General features: G+C 40.3%; 1 protein-coding gene across 1 annotated transcript in view; it reads right to left on the reverse strand.

The window, feature by feature from the left end:
* Positions 1-20,879, reverse strand: part of Ank2 (ankyrin 2) — a 457,187-nt gene that overhangs the window by 396,853 nt on the left and 39,455 nt on the right. The window contains exon 2 of the mRNA XM_048333410.1: positions 13,408-13,468. Within this exon, the coding sequence (XP_048189367.1) occupies positions 13,408-13,428 (21 nt within the window). The 5' untranslated portion in view covers positions 13,429-13,468. The remainder of the gene's footprint in view (positions 1-13,407; positions 13,469-20,879) is intronic.

A 20,879-nucleotide genomic window follows, 5' to 3' on the forward strand; every position in this document is an offset into this window, starting at 1 on the left:
GATGGGACCAGGCTCACTCATATTTGGAAGAGCAATCAATTTTACCCTATCTATTGATTTAAAGATTAATCTATTTTTTTTAAATCACCCTGATGGCAACACCTAGAATCTTATACCTGATCAGCCCAAGATCATACATCAAATCATCCAGCACTGGGATGGTGAGGAATAAAGCTGTCAAATTGGAAATGACATTTAAGTTAGGTTTAAAGATTGAATAGGAGTTAGTTATTTGGATGGGAGTGAAGTATATTTCAAATGAAGAGAATGGGCTGAGCGTGGTGACTTATGCCTGCAATGCCAGATACTCTAGAGGCTGAGATTAGGAAGGTTGAGTCTGAGACGAACCCAGGCAAAAGAGCAAGAACCCATTTCAACAAATAAAGGGAGAGTAGTGATACACAGCTATAATCTTAGCTACATAGCAGGTATAGGTTAGGAGAATCATGGTTCAAGGCTGGCCCTGGGTAAAAGCCTGAGACCTTCTATGAGAAATAACTAGAGCACAAAGGGCTGAAGACATAGCTCAAGTGGCAGACCACCTGCCTAGCAAGTATGAGGCCCTGAGTTCAAACCCACCATTAGCAAAGGAACAAAGGTAGTAGTTGAGAATGTTCAGTGACTAAGTCATCTTGACTTTTGAAGGACATAAGGTGGCTGGATTGGGCCTTGGGGAACAGGGTAAGGAATCTGTGACATTGTCTTATGGCTAATGACCATTGATGACAGTGGACTGGCAGCCCTGAGCTCTTTTTGTTCAAGGCTAGTGTTCTAAGACTTTGAGCCACAACTTCATGTCTGGTTTTCTTTTTTTCTTTGCCAGTCCTGGGTCTTGGACTCAGGGCCTGAGCACTGTCCCTGGTTTCTCTTTTGCTCAAGGCTAGCACTCTACCACTTGAGCTACAGCGCCACTTCTGGCCATTTTCTATATATGTGGTGCTGGGGAATCGAACCCAGGGCTTCGAGGCAAGCACTCTTGCCACTAGGCCATATTCCCAGCCTCATGTCTGGTTTTCTGGTGGTTCATTGGTGATAAGAGTCTCACAGACTTTCCTACCCAGACTGCTGTCAAACAATCCTCATCTCAGCCTCCTGAGTAGCTGGGATTACAGGTGTGAACCACGAGTGCCCAGCTCCTACCCCCCACCCCCACACACACACCATTTTTATCTCCAATACAGTCTTCCAATTAATATCAGCTGCAGGAGTACCAACATAGCAGTGATGGTGGTAGAGAGTAAGGATGTTGCTTCAACCACAAATCTAACTACAAAAGGCAAATCTCCAAGAGAAAAAGGAGCCATCAGCCCAGGAACTTAGAAGCATGAAATCAACCCAGATGTAATATGAAAAGGAAAATGAGTTTGCCTCCAAGAGAGTTATCAGTAGGAAGACTACTACAAGCCCTGTTGTATGGAGCTTTTGCAGCATTTGTGTGGCTGATGGGCCCACTGCTCAAATGTTCAAATCCCGAGACCTACCTGTTGTGGAATTTGCCCTGTTCCATTCCTCTGCGGCCTTCTTCCTGGAGCAGCCTTGGCCCGCACTCAAGCTGTGCTTCCTCTCTCTGCTTCTGCAGCAGTCAAGGCATTGCAATTTAAGCTGTGTTCTCTACTTTTCTTTTCTTTGTGCCAGTAATGGGTCTTGAACTCAGGGCTTGGATCACTTAGCTTTTTCCCTCAAGGCTAGTGCTCTAGCACTTGAGCTGTTTTAGGGAGCAGAGCTGATTCCATCCTGACTAGGGAAACATGGTAGGAAATGTTAGGGGTAGTAGATTAGGTCAACCTGACCTCCAAATTCTGCTTCTGTAAATGGATTGCTTAACTTGTTTGTTATTTGCTCCACCCCGAGTCAACTTCCTACATCTGTACCATGCTTACTTTGTTGCGTGCTTTGCCCCCTGCATCAACCTCCTACATCCGTGAACTTATAGCATGCTCTACCCCCTGCATCAAACCCCAGCATCTGTGCTATGCTTTTACGTTTATAAACCCCAGCTGGGCATAGTTTCAGCTCCCAAGTCTGTGCTACATGCACAACCAGGCAGTTTGCTTTTTGCTTCCCCAATAAACCCATCTTTTTGCTTGAGACTGTCTCTGAGTAGTGGACTCTTGGGGAGGCATAGAACCTCCCCCAAAAACCCCATAACAGAGCCACTTCTGTTTTTTGGTGGTTAGAGATGAAAGTCTCAAGGGCTTTCCTGCCCAGGCTGACTTTGAACCTCAGTTCTCAGATCTCAGCATCCTGACTAGCTAAGATTACAGAGTGACCCAGTGGGGTACAACTGTTCTGTATTGCCTCAATGCTAATGAATGCCTTATGTTGATATTCTACTTACAACATCTTGGTGCTATGGACATATCTGTCAGAGGACTTTTCACACATGAGAAGAAATATAATTTGATCATTGTAGTACCTAAAATACATGGAATGAAAAATCTGCATGATACTCTAACACTTGAAGATATTCTGGTAAAGATGTAGGCATTGTTTCATTTGACAAATGAAAGGTTTGGGGGCTTTGGTTTTGGTTTACTATGCCTGACCTTGTGCTTAAAAATGAGAAGAGCTGCTGGGCACTGCTGGTTCATGCTTGCAAGCCTAGCTACTCAGGAGGCTGAGATCTAAGGATTGTGGTTTGAAGCCAGCCCATACAAGAAAGTCAGTGAGACTCTTATCTCAATCACAGAAAGAAGAGAAAACAACCCATAAGTTCATATGGAGCAGCAAAAGACCTAGAATAGCCAAAGCAATTCTAGGCAAAAGAAGCAGCGAAAGAAGAATCACAATACCAGACTTCAAGCTCTATTATAGAGCCATCATAACGAAAACAGCCTAGTACTGGCATAAAAACAGACCTGATGACCAATGGAATAGAATAGAAGACCCAGAAATAAAGCCGCATTCTTACAGTCAGCTGATATTCGACAAAGGAGCTAAAGACAGACAATGGGGAGAAAAAAAAAGGAAAAAAAAAACCAGCCTCTTCAACTACTGGTGCTGGGAAAACTGGGCAGCCACATGTAGAAAACTCAAAGTGGACCCTAGCCTATCACCATGCACCAAGATCAACTCAAAATGGATTAAGGACCTCAACATCAGACCTGAGTCCTTGAAACTACTGAAGTACAGAGTAGGAGAGACACTAGAACTTATAGGCACAGGTAGGAACTTCCTGAACATAGTCCCAGGGGCACAACAGATAGGGGAGAGACTCGACAAATGGGACTACTACAAAATAAAAAGGTTCTGCAGAGCTAAAGACATAGCCACTAAACTAGAAAGACAGCCAACCATATGGGAAAGGATCTTCACCAGCACAACAAACAAACAAAGGCCTAATATCCGTCATCTCCAGAGAACTCAAGAAACTAACCCCCTCCAAACCCAGTAAACCAATTATTATATGGGCAAAGGAACTAAAGAGAGACTTCACAGGAGAAGAGATAAAAATGGCAAAGAAACATATGAGAAAATGTTCAACATCCCTGGCAGTAAAGGAAATGCAAATGAAAACAACCCTGAGATAACCACCTCAGGATAGAATGCCACCTCCAGTTAGAATAGCCTATACTCTGAACTCAGGCAACAACAAATGCTGGAGGGGATGCAGAGAAAGAGGAACCCTTCTCCACTGTTGGTGGGAGTGCAAATTATTACAACCACTTTGGAGACCAGTATGGAGGTTCCTCAAAAAGCTCAGCATAGACATACCCTATGACCCAGCCATACCACTCCTAGGCATCTATCCTGAACAACAGGTCCCAGGATACCATAAAGACTTCTGCACATCCATGTTTATCGCTGTACAATTCACAATAGCCAAAATATGGAAACAATGCAGATGCCCCACTACAGATGAATGGATTTTTAAAATGTGGTACCTATACACAATGGAATACTACATAGTTATTAGAAATGATAAAATATTGGTATTTGCAGAGAAATGGTCAGATCTTGAACAAATAATGTTGAGCAAGACAAGCCTAGAACACAGAGAAGAAAGAGGCATGGTCTCCTTGATATATGACTGTTGGGGGAGTGGGGTGAACTGTAGAGACCAGGTCTGCAAAACAACACACTTCTTTTCAAATGGTATTTCCATAGGTTTGGGTCAGCGACCTTACATTATGTATCTAAAACCAAACAACTAAATATAAAAAGGTCTAGAATAGACCTATCAGTGGATCACAATAGCCCAACAGCTATGTACACATGATCATATAAGATGAGGATAAGCAAAAACAACTCCAAGAGAAAGACACAGAAAGATTCTATCATTGACGTTACATTTAAAGTTCTAGGTGAATTTCCCTTGGCGTACCCTACATGGTTACTGTATATGATTTTGGTACACTGGATATTGTATATATGCCTACCTGAACTAGGGAAGGGAAAGAAAAATGAGGGTGTAAGATATCACAAGAAATGTACTCACTGCCTTATTATGTAACTGTACCCCCTTTGCAGAACACCTTGTCAATAATATTTAATTTTTAAAAATAAAATAAAATAAAAATCACAGAAAGAGCCAAAAGTGGAACTATAGCTCAATTGGCAGAGTGCTAGCTAGCCTTGAGCCAAAAAAGAAATCAAGGACAGCACCCTGACCCAGAATTCAAGCCCTAGGACAAGCAAAAAAAAACGGGGGGGGGGGGGCTGGGGATATAGCCTAGTGGCAAGAGTGCCTGCCTCGGATACACGAGGCCCTAGGTTCGATTCCCCAGCACCACATATACAGAAAACGGCCAGAAGTGGCGCTGTGGCTCAAGTGGCAGAGTGCTAGCCTTGAGCGGGAAGAAGCCAGGGACAGTGCTCAGGCCCTGAGTCCAAGGCCCAGGACTGGCCAAAAAAAAAAAAAAAAAAAAAAAAAACGGGGGGGGGGGGGAGGTGGAGCTATAAAAGTGACTTAATCTCAACCATTAAAGAGACAATAAATCTTAACAAACTTGACACTTATATTCTTTGTCTCATGGTTAGCCATCTTGCCACAAAATGTTTCATTGAAATACATACATGTTTTGTGGTTGAAAGGTAGAAATTTTGTGCACGTACTGACTGTAAACCAAGAACTCCCAAACCAGTTTCCTGGGCTTCCTCACTGTAGGTTAAGTATAGGATTGTGAAATATATTGAAGATGATGTTGGTTAATAGCCCACATTCTACTATTTTTATCCCTGAGGCTCATAGACCTGTGTGGTAACTAAGTACTCACTCATGTTTAGTGCATTCATGTTCTAACACACACACACACACACACACAAATCATATTTGGATAAATAATATCCATAAACTATAAATTATTAAAACTTAAGATATTATTCAAAAGACCTCCCTTTCAAAAGATATTATTTGAAAGGTCACTTTTAAATGTATCCTTGGAAGAGGAATCTCTTTGGAGTCTATTTTTCTGGTGGATCTCCTGTTGAGAGATAGTCTTGTGGGGCTAGGAATATGGCCTAGTGGCAAGAGTGCTTGCCTCCAACAAATGAAACTCTCGGTTTGATTCCCCAGCACCACATATACAGAAAACGGCCAGAAGGGGCGCTGTGGCTCAGGTGGCAGAGTGCTAGCCTTGAGCAAAAAGAAGCCAGGGAAGGTGCTCAGGGCCTGAGTCCAAGACCCAGGACTGGCCAAGGAAAAAAAAAAAGAAAGAAAGATAGTCTTGTTAGCTCAAGTTTGACTTGGGCACTTGCTTTATCTGTTTATTCCAGTATATTTACCTAGCTACCTGGAGAGCTTCAAGGCACTGACAATTCTGACGTTTAAGATAGTAGGCATGCAGCGGGAGCTGGTCTTTCATACCCGTAATCCTCACTACTCAGGAGGCTGAGATCTGAGGATCGTGGTTCAAAACTAGCCAAGGCAAGTCCATGTGACTCCTATCTCCAATTAACCATTCAAAAACAGGAAGTGGAGCTGTGGCTCAAAGTGATAAAGGAAAAGAGCTCAGAGGCAGTGCCCAGGCCCTGAGTTCAAGCCCCACAACTGACAAATAAATAAATAAAAGACCGTAGACAAGTAGAAAGTAGACAAAAAAAAATATTTTTTAAATACATAAAAAGAGGCCAAAATCTAATTGCTATAGACTCATTCAATTCCATTCAAGTCATAAATTCATTATTTGCGGGAAAAGAGGGAAAATACAGAGGCTAAATTTAGCAGCAAAATTCAGATACATTTTCCAGTAATTATTCAGAACAAAGCAGCCATCCAGGGGACACAGCCGCAAGCAGCAGTCACTTGTCATTAATATTCAATTCTGTTGCATTAGGCATTCCAGAAATAGATCCCACATCTTAGAATTCACATGTTCCCTTGTGTATCGCCAACAGATTTTCCCCAGGCAGGAAAATATCATGTGCATACCTTTGATGACCATTTCCATTGTGATATGGGAATCTGAATCTAACATACCAGGGATTGGGCCAGGTTTTTAAGGGCCCTTTTTGCTCAAAATTTTAGAAAACAGGTGTCACTTACTGACAAACTGAAGACAAGCCCTTTATCTCCACACACCACAGAAAGGAACAGGTCAAAATTAGTCACATTAGTACAGATCACATTAGTACATACACAGTCACACCTAATTTTATATTCAGTGCTGAGGGTTTGAACTCAGGGCCTGGAGCTCACTACACTAATGCAATATTACTAAGCATTTTTTCATTATTATCCTTTTTTTTAAACCTCAAAATAACAAAATGTATTCATTCTATCTAAAAATCTCTCTTGACAAATGTGGTAGCTTATACCTATAATCCCAGAGATTCTTAAGAAGGATCAGGGGTCTGAGCCCCATCCAGGGCAAAAACTAGAAGCTTTCTGTGAAGAGGAATTAAAACAAGAAGGGATGGGCCCACCTAGCAAGGATTGGGCCCTGAGTTGAAATCCCAGTACTGACAAATGAGTGAGTGAATGAACGAACGAATGAAAGAATAAAGCTAACTTTCTTTTTACCAGTCTATCCTTAAAAGTGAGCATTCCAACCAGGAGTCATTGGCTCACATCTGTAACTACTCAGGAGGCTGAGATTTGAAGATCACAGTTATAACCCAAATGAGGCAGGAAAGTCCATGAGGCTCTTAACTCCAATAAACCACCAAAAGCTAGAGATGGAGGTGCAGGTCAAGTGTTAGAGTGCTGCCCTTCAGCAAAAATCACTCGGGGACAGTGCCCAAGCCCTGAGTTCAAGTCCCAGGACTGGCACACACACACACACATACACACACACACACACACACACACACACACACACACTGAACATTTCATTCAAAATTTTCTACTTTAAGCTCATTTGCTTTCATAATGCTCAATACATTTCATTTACATTTCAATTCAATTATTTCTAATTATCATATTTTTAATTTAAAAAATACTTGAAATCTGTATGTTAGAACTTAAAATACACTGGCCTGTTTGCTTTTCTATAATATAAGGAGTCTGCATCAGTAAACAGAATGTTTCTCGTAAAACTCATACTTAAAAACTAACTGCCTTGATTAATTCTATAATGATGAAATTATAGCAGTGAGTCAAAAGAAAACTGAAACCATCATTTTTCAGTTAAAAAGTAAATGGCAAATAACAAATAGAAGTCTTCAAATTATAATGCATCTAGATTGTATGTCTGTCACTAATGATTATTTGGGGAGTCCATATGGATATTTAAAAGCTTTTGAAGAGAAGGCTAAATATAGATTCCTCTGTTCATATGTTTTTTTTAGTGCTGCTCTAAAAATCTCATAACTGCTGTCTTCCAAATATTGCTCTTTATCTAAGGTAGAAAAGACAATTCGTTCCTCTGGAAGTCTCTGTGTTTGCCTAATTAAACTTGGCAAAAATATTCGTATCTGCAGATCTGCCAAGTTCAACCCATTTCACTGGAGAATTCTCATTGCATTGGATCTTTGCCACAAAAATAAGATGGGTTATTGAAAGTTCCTCCCTCACCCCCCCTGACCCCCCACCCCTCCCTACACCCACCCCCATCTTCTGCAGAATTTCACTCTCTCCCTTTACTGGCCACATACTCGATTTAGATGTGCAATGAAACACACACTTGTTCCCTTTCTAAAAAGCGTTACAACAATGAACACTTCAGTGTCGCCTTCTTGTAAGTCTTTCACTTCAGAGCAGCCCTCAGAAACCGGAGTTCAACCTTCCCTGTGGAACTGAATAAAGCTTTTCTGTGACAGGGCCTTCATATAAAATTTGCAACTCTTAGCCTTATTTCAAGTATTCAGAAGCACTTCTAAAAGCTGGTAAGCATTCTGCAATATTTTCTTTGCCCCACTGAACAGCCCCAGCTGATGAAAGCAAAATGAAGAGGACCAGATGCATGCAGGGGGGAGGGGTGATAGCTGCTGTGATAGTTCCCAGGGGGCTAAGATCCTGCTTTCTCCATCAGCTATGCCTCTATATGTAAAGGCTCAGGCACTGGCCTCTAATTGCTGTCATCACATGAGCTTGATACAAAAAGAAAAAAGGGCCTTCCAATTTGCCCCACAGTATGTGCTTACTCTACTACTTTTCTTGCGACATTTTCAATACCACCAGACACCAAGGGCTCACACCTGTAATCCTAGCTGTTCAGGAGGCTGAGATCTAAGGATCTCAGGATCTTTCCTGCCAGGGCAGAAAAGTTCTTGAGGCTTTCCTTCAATTAATCAACAAAAAAGCCAGAAGTGGAGCTGTGATAGAACACAAGCCTGGAGAGGAAAAAGCTAACAAGCTAAGGGACGGCACCCAGTCCCTGGGTTCATGCCTTAGTGCAAGCGTGCACACACACACACACACACACACAGAGTCAACAATTAAAGAATTTGGTTGAGAATAATAACACAAACGTTACCAGTATGATTAACTATAGGACTTATATAGTCACCATAATAATCACTAGCACTTCTAGAATTAAGACTAACTTATGTGAGTCAAGTGGAGGAATTATAGGAGAAACAATTTTTGCTTTGAAAAAGTAAGTCATCAACAAGTTCACTAAAACTTGGTCTACTTTAGCAGATACCAACAGTTTCTACAAAGACTCTTTGTACACAGAACCTAACATGTGGGGCCCTTCTCTCTGGCCTTGCATCATCTCGGCCACAGGCCATTAGTTCAGTAATAAACTTTTCTCTCCTGCTTGGAAAAAAAAAAAAAAAAAAGAACATAGGATATGGGACTGGAATCGAAATATTCATCACCCAAATGGATCAAGAAAATGTGATATATACATATGTATATACATGTATGTGTATACACACACACAATGGGATTTTACTCATCCATCAGGAAGAATGACACGATGGCATTTGTAGGGAAATGGGTGGATTTGAAAACCATTATGTTAAGTGAAGTAAATCAGGTTCAGAGATCCAAAGGACTCATATATTCTCTCATGTGTGGAAGTTAGGTCTACATTATAAAGATACATGGAAACATAACCATATATACGGGGCTGGGAGTATGGCCTAGTGGCAAGAGTATTTGCCTCCTACACATGAAGCTCTCAGTTCGACTCCCCAGCACCACATATATGGAAAACGGCCAGAGGGGGCACTGTGGCTCAAGTGGCAGAGCCAGGGACAGTGCTCAGGCCCTGAGTCCAAGGCCCAGGACTGGCCAAAAAAAAAAATAACCATACATACACAAACATATTGGCTACAAAGTATGGAACATGCTGAGAGGGTTTCCAATGGTGTAACTTCTCTGAAAATTAACTTACAGTTTCGCAAAATGAATACCAGGAAGCTGGAACGTGAGTTGTAGGGAAAGAGTCATTATGGTAAGGAGAGGGGAAGACCAATGGAAAGAAGACGAGTGATAAACGCAGCCATAATTCTCAATGTGCATGTGTGAAACTGGAACCAGGTAAATTAAGAGGATGGGTGGGGTTGGGAGAGGTGGGGGAGAAGGATGGAAGGGGTGACATTGACCAAGAAACATTGTTCTCACAAACTGACATGTTGAATTGAAACTGCTTTGCACAACTACTTAAGGATTAACAAAATAAATGAATGAATGATTAACAGAAATGAACTTTTCCTTAAAAAAAGCTGTCACTTTTTATTATCATTGTTTGATTTGCGAGATAAGGTTTCACTATATAACCTATGCTGGTCTCAAACTCATGATCCTCCTGCCTTTGCTTCCAAAATGTTGGCATTACAGGTGCACGCCACTATACCTGGCTCTTTTGTTTTTTTCTTCTTCTTTCTAACTTGGGGGTTCGGGGGCAGGGGCCTGGGGCTTGAACTCAGGGCCTGGCCCTGACCTTGCGCTTTTGTGCTCAAGGCTAGCACTCTACTACTTAAGCTAGTGCCACTTCTGGATTCTTTTAGTGATTAATTGTTGAGAAGAGTCTCATAGACTTCCCTGCCCAGGCTGACTTCTAACCCTAGGTCTCAATGTCCTGAGTTTCTTCTTCTTCTCCTCCTCCTCCTCCTCCTCCTCCTCCTCCTCCTCCTCCTCCTCCTCCTCCTCCTCCTCCTCCTCCTCCTCCTCCTCCTCCTCCTCCTCCTCCTCCTCCTTCTCCTTCTTCTCCTTCTCCTTCTTCTCCTTCTTCTCCTTCTTCTTTCTTCTTCTTCTTCTTCTTCTTCTTCTTCTTCTTCTTCTTCTTCTTCTTCTTCTTCTTCTTCTTCTTCTTCTTCTTCTTCTCCTTCTTCTCCTTCTCCTTCTCCTTCTTCTCCTTCTTCTCCTTCTTCTCCTTCTTCTTTCTCCTTCTTCTTCTTTCTCCTTCTTCTTCTTCTTCTTCTTCTTCTTCTTCTTCTTCTTCTTCTTCTTCTTCTTTCTTCTTCTTCTTCCTCTCCTTATCCTTATCCTTCTTCTTTTTAATTATTGTTATTAAAGGGAAAAAGTGGTCTTTTGACTTGTTGAGTTTTAATTTTTTCTTTTTTTCATAATGAGAGAAAAGTTGTTTTAATACCAATTTCAAAGGTCTCTAACCTCAGATAAAACAGGAAATAATTGAAGAATGTTATTTTCTGCAGTTATAAGAAATGAATGTAAAATATAATTAGAGTAATGGATGGATGACATGATTTATTAAATTTAGCTGAGAGGGACTGGAAAGCTCCTATTTGATTTGGTTAGAAGTTCCTAAATGAATCAAGACAAACAAATCTAATTCTATCATTACTCTCAATTATATATGCTCTTCAGAAAAAAAAATATTCCAGAACATACAGAGTTTACAAGAATGAGTTACCTAAATTTAAGCTAATTATGTTCCAATTACTGATCAGAAATAGGGTCAACCTTCTATCCCTTCAGGAAATGTCTGCAAGTTAACATCTTATGCCTAGAGAAAGGAAATGGTCCCCATTATAATATAGAAAAGTTTTGTCACCCTATGCAGACAGAAATATAAATATTATCAATAATATCAATTCAGAGTATTGTATTTCCTATTATCTGAAAAGGGTTAGTCATTGATATTTTCTCTGAGCAGTCTTAAATATTTAAACAAGCCTTTAAAATGTTTCTGAAAACTGAGCCTAAATTTGATATCTGGCCCATATAATTTCATAGTTAACCCTTTTAATTATTCTCATTTCCTTCTGTCACCAGCTTACCTGTAGCTATAGGATTTCACAGATCAGTAGAGATCTTTACAAGTGGTCCGGGGAATGTATATATTGTAAAGCACACAGCTGGATCTGACCGCTTTCCCTTCTTGCCTGAACTGCCCATTCCACCACCTCTTTTCTTGCCAGAAGTTCAAACATTTAGTCTCCCTTTCCTTTTGCACTATTTTCACTAGCATTGTGTGTGTGTGCGCACGCGCACATGCTCATGTTACTACTGGGGTGTGAACTCAGGCATTGAGAGCTTTCCCTTAACGTTTTTCCTCAAGGCCAACACTCTACCACTTGAGCCATACCTCCACTTTCAGCTTTTTGATAGATAATCAGGAGATAAGAGTCTCACAATGGTTTCTCCTGGGGCTTGAACTCAGGGTCTGGATACTGTCTCTAAGCTTTATTGCTCTAGCACTCCATCCAACATTTGAACCACAGCTCCACTAATGGCTTTTTGTCTCAGGATCAACAGTAAAATCAGCAGTCTACTTATCATTTAACAAAGGCAGTTCCCAATATATGAAACTACTTTTCAATATTTCCCTAACTTCTCTTCAGATTAACCACTTCAGTGATACCTGAGCTAAATTTTCTAAGAAAAACTTTCTGAAGAAAAGAAAAATACTTTGATAAGGATGCTGACTTGATTTTTCCTTGGTTAGTACTCCGATGTATCTTCTATCATATAACTGAGTTATTAATCTGGTGCAAAAGGATAATATATGATTTTTTATATTTAAAATATCACTGGTCATTACAGCCAGGCCTGATGGTTCATGCCTATAACCCCAGCTACTCAGGAAGAGAAGGGAGAATTAGTACGATCTGAGACTGGTCTTTGAATGTTAATGTATCACACAGCCAGTCTCATAGCCCATAGTATAATCATCTCTCTAACCAGATGAAATGACTCCCACCTTATTTGTTTGTTTGTTTCTTTTTAATCAGTCATGGGGCTTAAACTCAGGACCGAGACACTGTCCCTAAGCTCTTTTTACTCAAGGTTAGTGCTCTACCACTTTGAGCCATAGCACCACTTCGAATTTTCTGGCCGTTAATTAGAGAGAAGAGTCTCACACGCTTTCCTGCCCTGCTGGCTTTGAACCAGGATCCATAGACCTCAAGCCTCTTGAGTAGTTAGGATTATAGGCATGAGCCAACAGGGCCTGGCAGCCCCCACCTTATTTTAAAGATTATCTCTAGAAGAGATTCTTCTAGATAAGATTTCTGTCTTTAAAAAAAATTTCAGAAATCATGTGTAATATATATTGAACCTAAATATTTGTATATGCAATTATATTTGAAATATAATATTTCCCTCCTTCCTCTTTCCTGAAAATTTTTACATATAAAATCTGGAGAATTCTCCTCATACATGCAGTCTATTTAAATTATCTTGAATCCAATCATTACTGACAACCATTCAGTGATAAACTTTATGAGTAATGCTAAACCTAGTGCTTTGATGGCAGAAAACAAACCATAGCTCTTAGAGAAATCTGAGATGGCTTTGATAAACAAAGTCCAAGGTTTTTGTCTCTTGTATTCAAATTACCACACACTCTCTTTTCCCATTCGTGAATATCTGGAGGGAAAGCAGGTCAATTTACTTGTCTTTCTATTCCCAAATAATACTAATAATAATTGCCTAGACTACAGAAATAAAAGCAACGTCATATATTACATTCCTCATGCTTAAAATTATTAGTACTATATGTTTTCAAATCTGATTTTATGGGGATATTTTTAAAATAGTACTTAAGTACATGCTAAGCTCTATTCCTGCAGAAAGATTCCTTCAAAGTAACATGAAAATACCAAAAGTACCTTTTGTAACATGGTTGTCATTTGAAATATCAGTTCTTCATATCCCTGTTCAGTTACTTACCTAAAAAGAAAGAAAAGAAGAAAACATTAGACATTTAAAATCATTTCAATTTTATCATTAAGAACATCTTTTGGAGCTGGGCATGATAGCTCATGCCTGTGACCCTAGGTAATTGGAAGGTGGAGATGGAAGATCATGGCTGGTTCAAAGCCAGCACAGCTGGGCACAGTGGTGCATTCCTGCAATCCCAGAACACAGTTAGTATAAATAGGAAGATTCAAGTCCAGATGGGCCCCCTTGAGACTTTATCTTAGAAAGAACACATACACAAAAGAATTGAGTGACTCAGACACTTGCCTAGCAAATGTGAGGCCCTGAGTTCAAACACAGGTATTGCCAATTTAAAAAAAGAAAGAAAGAAAAAAAGGAAAAGAAAATGTGTATACAGATTTTACTCTTTCAACTAAAAAATAAGTTTATAATATGCTTTGAAAGAGTTCTTTAACAATCTGTCATTTATAAAAATGAAAATAAACAGCCAGGTTGGTGGCTCACGCTTGTAAACCTAACTACTTAGGAGGATGAGATCTGAGGATTGTGGCTCAAAGCCAGCCCAGGTAGGACTCTTATCTCCAATTAACCACCAGAAATCTGGAAGTGGAGCTGTGGCTCAAAGTAGTAGAGTAGTAGAGTGGTAGACTTGAGAAAAAGAGCTCAGTGATAGTTCCCAGGCCCTGAGTTCAAGCCCCACCTGAAAAAATAAAAATATTGAAATATCTCAAGAGCTCAGGAGAGTAAGCAAAGCACAATGTGAAAAGATAATAAAATCAATATACAAGAGGAATAGACTTAAGAAAATGTAGGGAATGTCATCAATTCATACAGGTGTTTAAGAAACCATGCTAGGCTTCAGAGGTCAAAGGAATTGTAGACAAAGGAGACACACATACAAATTTCTTTTACTTCAAGTTGAGTGTGCTCAACACACTTTGGTTGACACTATATATGTTTACAAAACACCTATTAAAATATTTCTTGTAGAGCTGGGAATGTGGCCTAGTGGTAAAGTGCTCGCCTAGCATGCACGAAGCCCTGGGTTCAATTCCTCAACACCACAAAACAAAAAAAAGCCGGAAGTGGCACTGTGGCTCAAGTGGTAGAGTGCTAGCCTTGAGGAAAAAGAAGTCAGGGACAGAGTTCAGGCCCTGAGTTCAAGCCCCAGGACTGCAAAAAAAAATAATAATAAATATGTCTTGTATACTCTAAAAAGAAAATAATTCCAGAGGAAAACAAAAGAGATTAGTTTTATTCCACTTCGAGTACTCAACATTGCCCTTCCTTGTTCTTGTTCTTATTACTTTAAATTTCTGCATACATATATGGTTTCATATGACAGTACATTATTAATGTGGATAGGAATAGTCCTATGTAAAGTTTAGCTTACACAGCACACTACAAATCCAGCCCACTGTTCTTTAAGCACTTACATGCATACAATCAAGTTACTATTTCTATTTTGCCAGTTTGGGGCTTGAACTCAGGGCCTAGGCACTGTCCGAGCTTCTTTCCCTCAAGGCTAGCACTCTGCCACTTGAGCCACGGAGCCACTTCTGGATTTTTCAGAGTGGTTTATTAGAGATAAGAATCTCAGGGATGGGCTGGGATGTAGCTCAGTGGCAAAGCACTTGCCTAGCAAGTGCAACGTCCTGGGTTTGATCTCCAGTACTGAAACAGAAAAAAAAAAAAAAAATACAGTTTAAAAAAAAAAAAAAAAGAAGAATCTTAGGGATTTTCCTGCCCGAGCTAGCTTCGAACCACAATCCCTCAGATCTCAGCCTCCTGAGCAGCTATGGTAGCCTGAGCCACCCAGTGCCCACTAGCCATCATTTTATTAACAATTATTTAGATTGTTTTTCAGATTTGCACAAATAATATTATAAATATTTACATATGTACATATATATATTCCCCTGTTTTGTGTGTGTGTGTGTTTGTTTGTTTGTTTGTTTGTTTGTTTTTGCCAGTCCTGGGTTTGGACTCAGGGCCTGAGCACTGTCCCTGGCTTCTTTTTGCTCAGGGCTAGCACTCCGCCACTTGAGCCACAGCGCCACTTCTGGCCATTTTCTATATATGAGGTGCTGGGGAATCGAACCTAGGGCTTCATGTACATGAGGCAAGCACTCTTGCCACTAGGCCATATTCCCAGCCCCATTCCCCTGGTTTTTTCTTTCTTTTTTTCCATAATCCACTTACCCTCAATCTTAATATTTATTGACTTTCGTAAGTTCTACTATCTGGTAGAATACATTCGTCCTCAGGATTCCTTTTCAATTACTTTTTTTTTTTTTTTTTTTTTGCCAGTCCTGGGCCTTGGACTCAGGGCCTGAGCACTGTCCCTGGCTTCCTTTTGCTCAAGGCTAGCACTCTGCCACTTGAGCCACAGTGCCACTTCTGGCCGTTTTCCATATATGTGGTACTGGGGAATTGAACCCAGGGCTTCATGTATACGAGGCAGGCTCTCTTGCCACTAGGCCATATTCCCAGCCCTCAATTACATTTTCTAACTGAACCAACTGGACTGTTTGTTGAATTCAGTGATTTAAATTCTAATCAGAATTGTATTCAGCCCATAACAGACTCGGTAAGCCTAAACAATTACTTGTCATCATGTCCTTTCCTTGTTCAAATCTTTCTTTTTGTGTCCCTCCAAAAATGTATTGAAGTTTTCTTTGTTCAGCTCATATACACTCCTCATACCCATTAAGTACTTGGTATTTAATTTTTGATGGATTTTGTTTTTGCAATTGTAAACAAGCTCTTTCTTGTTATATTTCCTCTCTGATTCACATTAATATTATTAATCCCAGCACTTTTATATGGCTCTATTTTCTTTAGAAAGTTGGTAAGACCTTTCAGAAAGTTTGTAATTTTCTTATTTGAAGAATTTTTAAATTTTTATTATTAACAAAGGAAAACAAAAATTCTATAAGTCAGGTTATGAGTACAATGTATCTTGCTCAATGTCACCCCTTCCATCATTCTCCATTTTTCCCCCTCTCCATCCCTACCTCCAAGCTATATAGTTCTATTTTTCTTTTCTTTTTTTTTTTTTTGCCAGTCCTGGGCCTTGAACTCAGGGCCTGAGCACTGTCCCTGGCTTCTTTTTGCTCAAGGCTAGCACTCTGCCACTTGAGCCACAGCGCCACTTCTGGCTGTTTTCTATACATGTGGTGCTGGGGAATCGAACCCAGGGCTTCATGCATGCTAGGCAAGCACTCTTGCCACTAGGCCATATTCCCAGCCCTATAGTTCTATTTTTACATATTATGGAATAATTTGTGTGTATGTGCAGGTTCTGGGGCTTGAACTGAGGGCCTGGGCACTATCCCTGATCTTTTGTGCTCAAGGCTGACATTCTACCACTTTGAGCCACAGCTCCGTTTCTATCTTTTCTTTTTTTTTTTGGGGGGGGGGGGGGTAGTTAATTAAAGATAAACATCTCAAGGATTTTCCTGCCCAGTCTAACTTTGAACCATAATCAGCAGATCTCAGCCTCTGATTAGCTAGGATTACAGACATGAGCCACCAATGCTTGGCAATAATTTTTAAAACTTCCTGAAAACCTGCATCATACTATCTAGGCAACAGGCTACCATATGCATAACAATCCCAGGTCTGATGGCAGGGAGGAGATTGAGATGACTTTCTGAGCCACAATATAAAAGCAGGCTTTGATTTTACTGTGTGCATCGGTTTGGAAATTGTGCTGGTTGGCACATAATATTCAAATATTTGATACTTCTCTTTCTTCAGAGTCTGTATTTATCAAGCTCAATGCTTTTCCTGAACAGACTTTTCAAAAGAAAACTTGCTGCACAATAATATCCTCTGACTTTTCTCAGAAAGCTATTTTAAAGTGTGGCCACATTATAAAAGAAAAGGACAAAGCCTGTGAACTGTGATTTAACAGGAAAAGCCTGGCTCGGGAATCTAACTGGCTTTACTTCAAGGGCTGGCACTTCTACTGGCTAACTACAGGCCTTGTACAAATTGCTGAACTCTGAGTCTTCGTTCCCCCCACCCCCAGGAAGTGCAGTTATCAAAAGGATTAACAGTAGTAAGTTGAATGCACCTGGCACAAATTTGGCACCCAAAAGTTGGTCCATATTATCGTTTGTTGATAACAAGATAGGCCTGAACCTCATCCTAAGCATTTTGCACGTATTAACTCATTTAATCTCACAAGTACCATAGGAGATAGCACACCCCTCTAGTTCAAGAAGAGGAGGTACAGGGTCTATATCAGAGTTCACAACATTAGTTAATGCTAATTTGGGAATCTAGCTCTCTTTAAGGCTAAAGTCAATGGTCTGTCTATTATGGTGTCTCTATCCATCCTCTCCCAATAAGATTTTTATTTTCATTTGAAATGATTAGAAAAGAATCTTTAAATTTACTTTTACGTGTGTGTGTGTGTGTGTGTGTGTGTGTGTGTGTGTACACAGTGGCACTGGGACTCGAACTCACATCCTCGAGCTGTTGCTTGGCTTTGTTGCTCATGGCTAGTGTTCTGCTACTTGAGCCTAACCTCTACGTACAGCTTTTTGGTTGGTTAATGGAAGATAAGAGTCCTTGAATTTTTATACACAAGCTGGTCACCAAATGCAATCCTCAAATTTCAGCCTCCTGAATAACCAGGATTACAAGTGTGAGCCACTGGCCCTTGACTGAATTTACTTTTAAATATAGTGAACAGTGTCAGAAGTATACTTCTGAAACTGTCATTGAAAAGCAACATATCAAGTATCAAATGATAGCATGATTTCCAATAAAAGGTTCCTTCATTCATCTGCAGCCAGACCAATGCACTTGTACTTCTTTGCCTTCATATTCACACAAATATCTGTTTCCGAGGGGTGCTGGTGGCTCACACCTGTAATCCTAGCTACTCAAGAAGCTGAGATCTGAGAATCTGAGATTTGAAGCCATCCCTTGCAGGAAAATTCAAGAGACTCTTATCTCAATAAACTACTCCTAAAAAAAGAAAGAAGTGGCACTGCAGCTCAAGTGGTAGAGCACTAGCCTTGAACACAAAGAAGCTCAGGGACAGAGCCCAGGCCCTGAGTTCAAGCCCATGACTGACCAAAAAAAAAGATAATTTGTTCCCATTTTCCAGTCTCCTTGATTTATCCCATGATTTATTTTTAAATGTTTTAATGAAAAGTAATAAGTGCATTTGCTAATTGATACACACTCTCCCCATTTACCCCTTCCCAACTGTGTCCTTCCCTCTCTGGCTTCTTCTCCCATATACACTTTTGTATAGGGGGAATTCCAACAGAATCACTAAACGTGGTTTTTTTTTTTTCCCCCCCAAACCATCATAGTCTTCAATTATACCCATTGTAATTTAATTTTGTAAAGACTTCATATTTTTTCGTAGTTGTGTGTTCTGTGTGTGTGTGTGTGTGTGTGTGTGTGTGCTGTGTGTGTGTGTGTGTGTGTATCTCCTGGGGCCTGAACTAAGAACCTGGGTGCTATATCTGAACTTTTTTGCTTTGCTCTAGCACTTGAGCCACAGCTCCATTTCTGTTTTTGGGTGGTGCCAATTGGAGACAGGAGTCTCACAGACTTTCCTACCTCAGGCTTGATTTCAACAGCAATCCTCAGATCTCAGTCTCCTGAGTAGCTTGAATTACAGGCACCTTTCTTCACAATTTTTTTTCAGCAATTCCCTGAGGTAATCCTCGTGCATATTCAAAATTAAGAAAATAAGACCTGCGGTTGTTCATTGGTTGGTCCTCAGCTCAGCAGGAGAAACCTGCTGGAGATACATGTTTGGGCTTCTCTCCTCCTGAATTAGAAACTCTAGTGATGTATTTTAACAAGCCTTCCGATCATTCTGGGTTCCAGATTGTTCTGTTTGGAGTTCCCTCAATTCTAGTCTATCACTCTGAAGTTTCCCTGGGAAGATCTTTGAAGCCTCAGGAAGTAGACCCTCTAGTATGTTCCATGTTCAGTGCCCACCATGTCTATTTCTTGCACTTGTTGTCTAGCTCTTCTTCTTATGTCTAGATTGAAAGATTAGCCAGGCGCTGGTGACTCGTGCCTGCTAGCCTAGCTACTCAGGAGGCTGACATCTTGGGAATGATGTTCCAAGCCAGCCCATGAAAAGAAAATCCATGAGGCTCCTCTCCAGTTAGCTACAAAAAGCTTGGAAGTGAAAGGTGGGGGGCGGGGGGAGAGACAGAAAGGAAGGGAGGAAGGTGGACATATGCAACCATGGTATTCAGTGTGTACTATGTGGAAAATGAACTCTGCAACTTGTGGGTAGAAATGAGAGGAGGAGGAAATTTGGGGGAAAGCAAAGGAAAGAGCAATATTGTCAATTAAAAAAAAGAATATATTATCTGAACTGTGAAATGGTAGCCCCCTCTGTACAACACTTTATTTTTTTAATTAAATTTTATTGTCAAGGTGATATACAGAGAGGGTACAGTTACATAATAAAGTAGTGAGTACATTTCTTGTCATATTTGTTACACCCTCCCTCGTTTTTCTATCCCTTCCCTAGTTCAGATAAGCATATATACAATAGCCAGTTGTACAACACTTTAATAATAAAAATAAAATTATATTTTAAAAAATTTTTAAGCTGGAATAGGAGCTGCCAATTTAAGGAGCAGCGTGCTAGCAGCCTTGAGCAAAGGAGTTCACTGACAACTCTCAGACCTAGAGTTCAAGGCACACACACACACACACACACACACACACACCAAGTATTAGTCTCAACACATGTAGTGCTCACATTCACATAAACTTAGTAGAGCTACTGAAATTGTAAACAGGCATTCCAGCACTTGAAATCACGAGCTCTAAGACTGTGTATGTAGCTATGGATGGCTAGCAAGTTAGTTTTCTTTATTTTAAATATCCCCATAGTTCATTTTGCGTGTGGTGAATACCCCTCTCTGTGCCTTTAGTATCAATTTAGAAAGCACACATTAAGCATTCATAAGAAATTTCCATGGAGAAAATAAAGAAAAAAACTGGAAGTAAAATATAGTCTCCAGTGTCAAAAGAATTAAAACAATTCACATACACACACACACTCACACAAAGAATAAAATGAGGTCACCAAAGGAAGCCAGCTGAATATCCAAGGAAGACAAGAACAGATAATAACAGCATATGACTATTAATTGTGACCAAGTTGTTTCAACAGGGACCTGATTCAACATCTCATACAATAATGTGTTACACCCCAGGAAAATCAACACTCTTTTCTGCAGGCTGGAAGAACAGTATTCCATCTAACATTTACAACCAGTTGCTCTCAATCACTTTGAATTTTAGTCCCAGTTTCAAGAGATTGCCAAAGACACAGAACTACTGCTTAGAGTCTTGCTTCCAACTCCTGTTGGGCTGTTCCGTAGAGCCTTTTGAATACACTGAACTTCACTGAGAAAAT

The sequence above is a fragment of the Perognathus longimembris genome, chromosome 24 (assembly GCF_023159225.1).
Source record: "Perognathus longimembris pacificus isolate PPM17 chromosome 24, ASM2315922v1, whole genome shotgun sequence".
Taxonomy (NCBI): domain Eukaryota; kingdom Metazoa; phylum Chordata; class Mammalia; order Rodentia; family Heteromyidae; genus Perognathus; species Perognathus longimembris.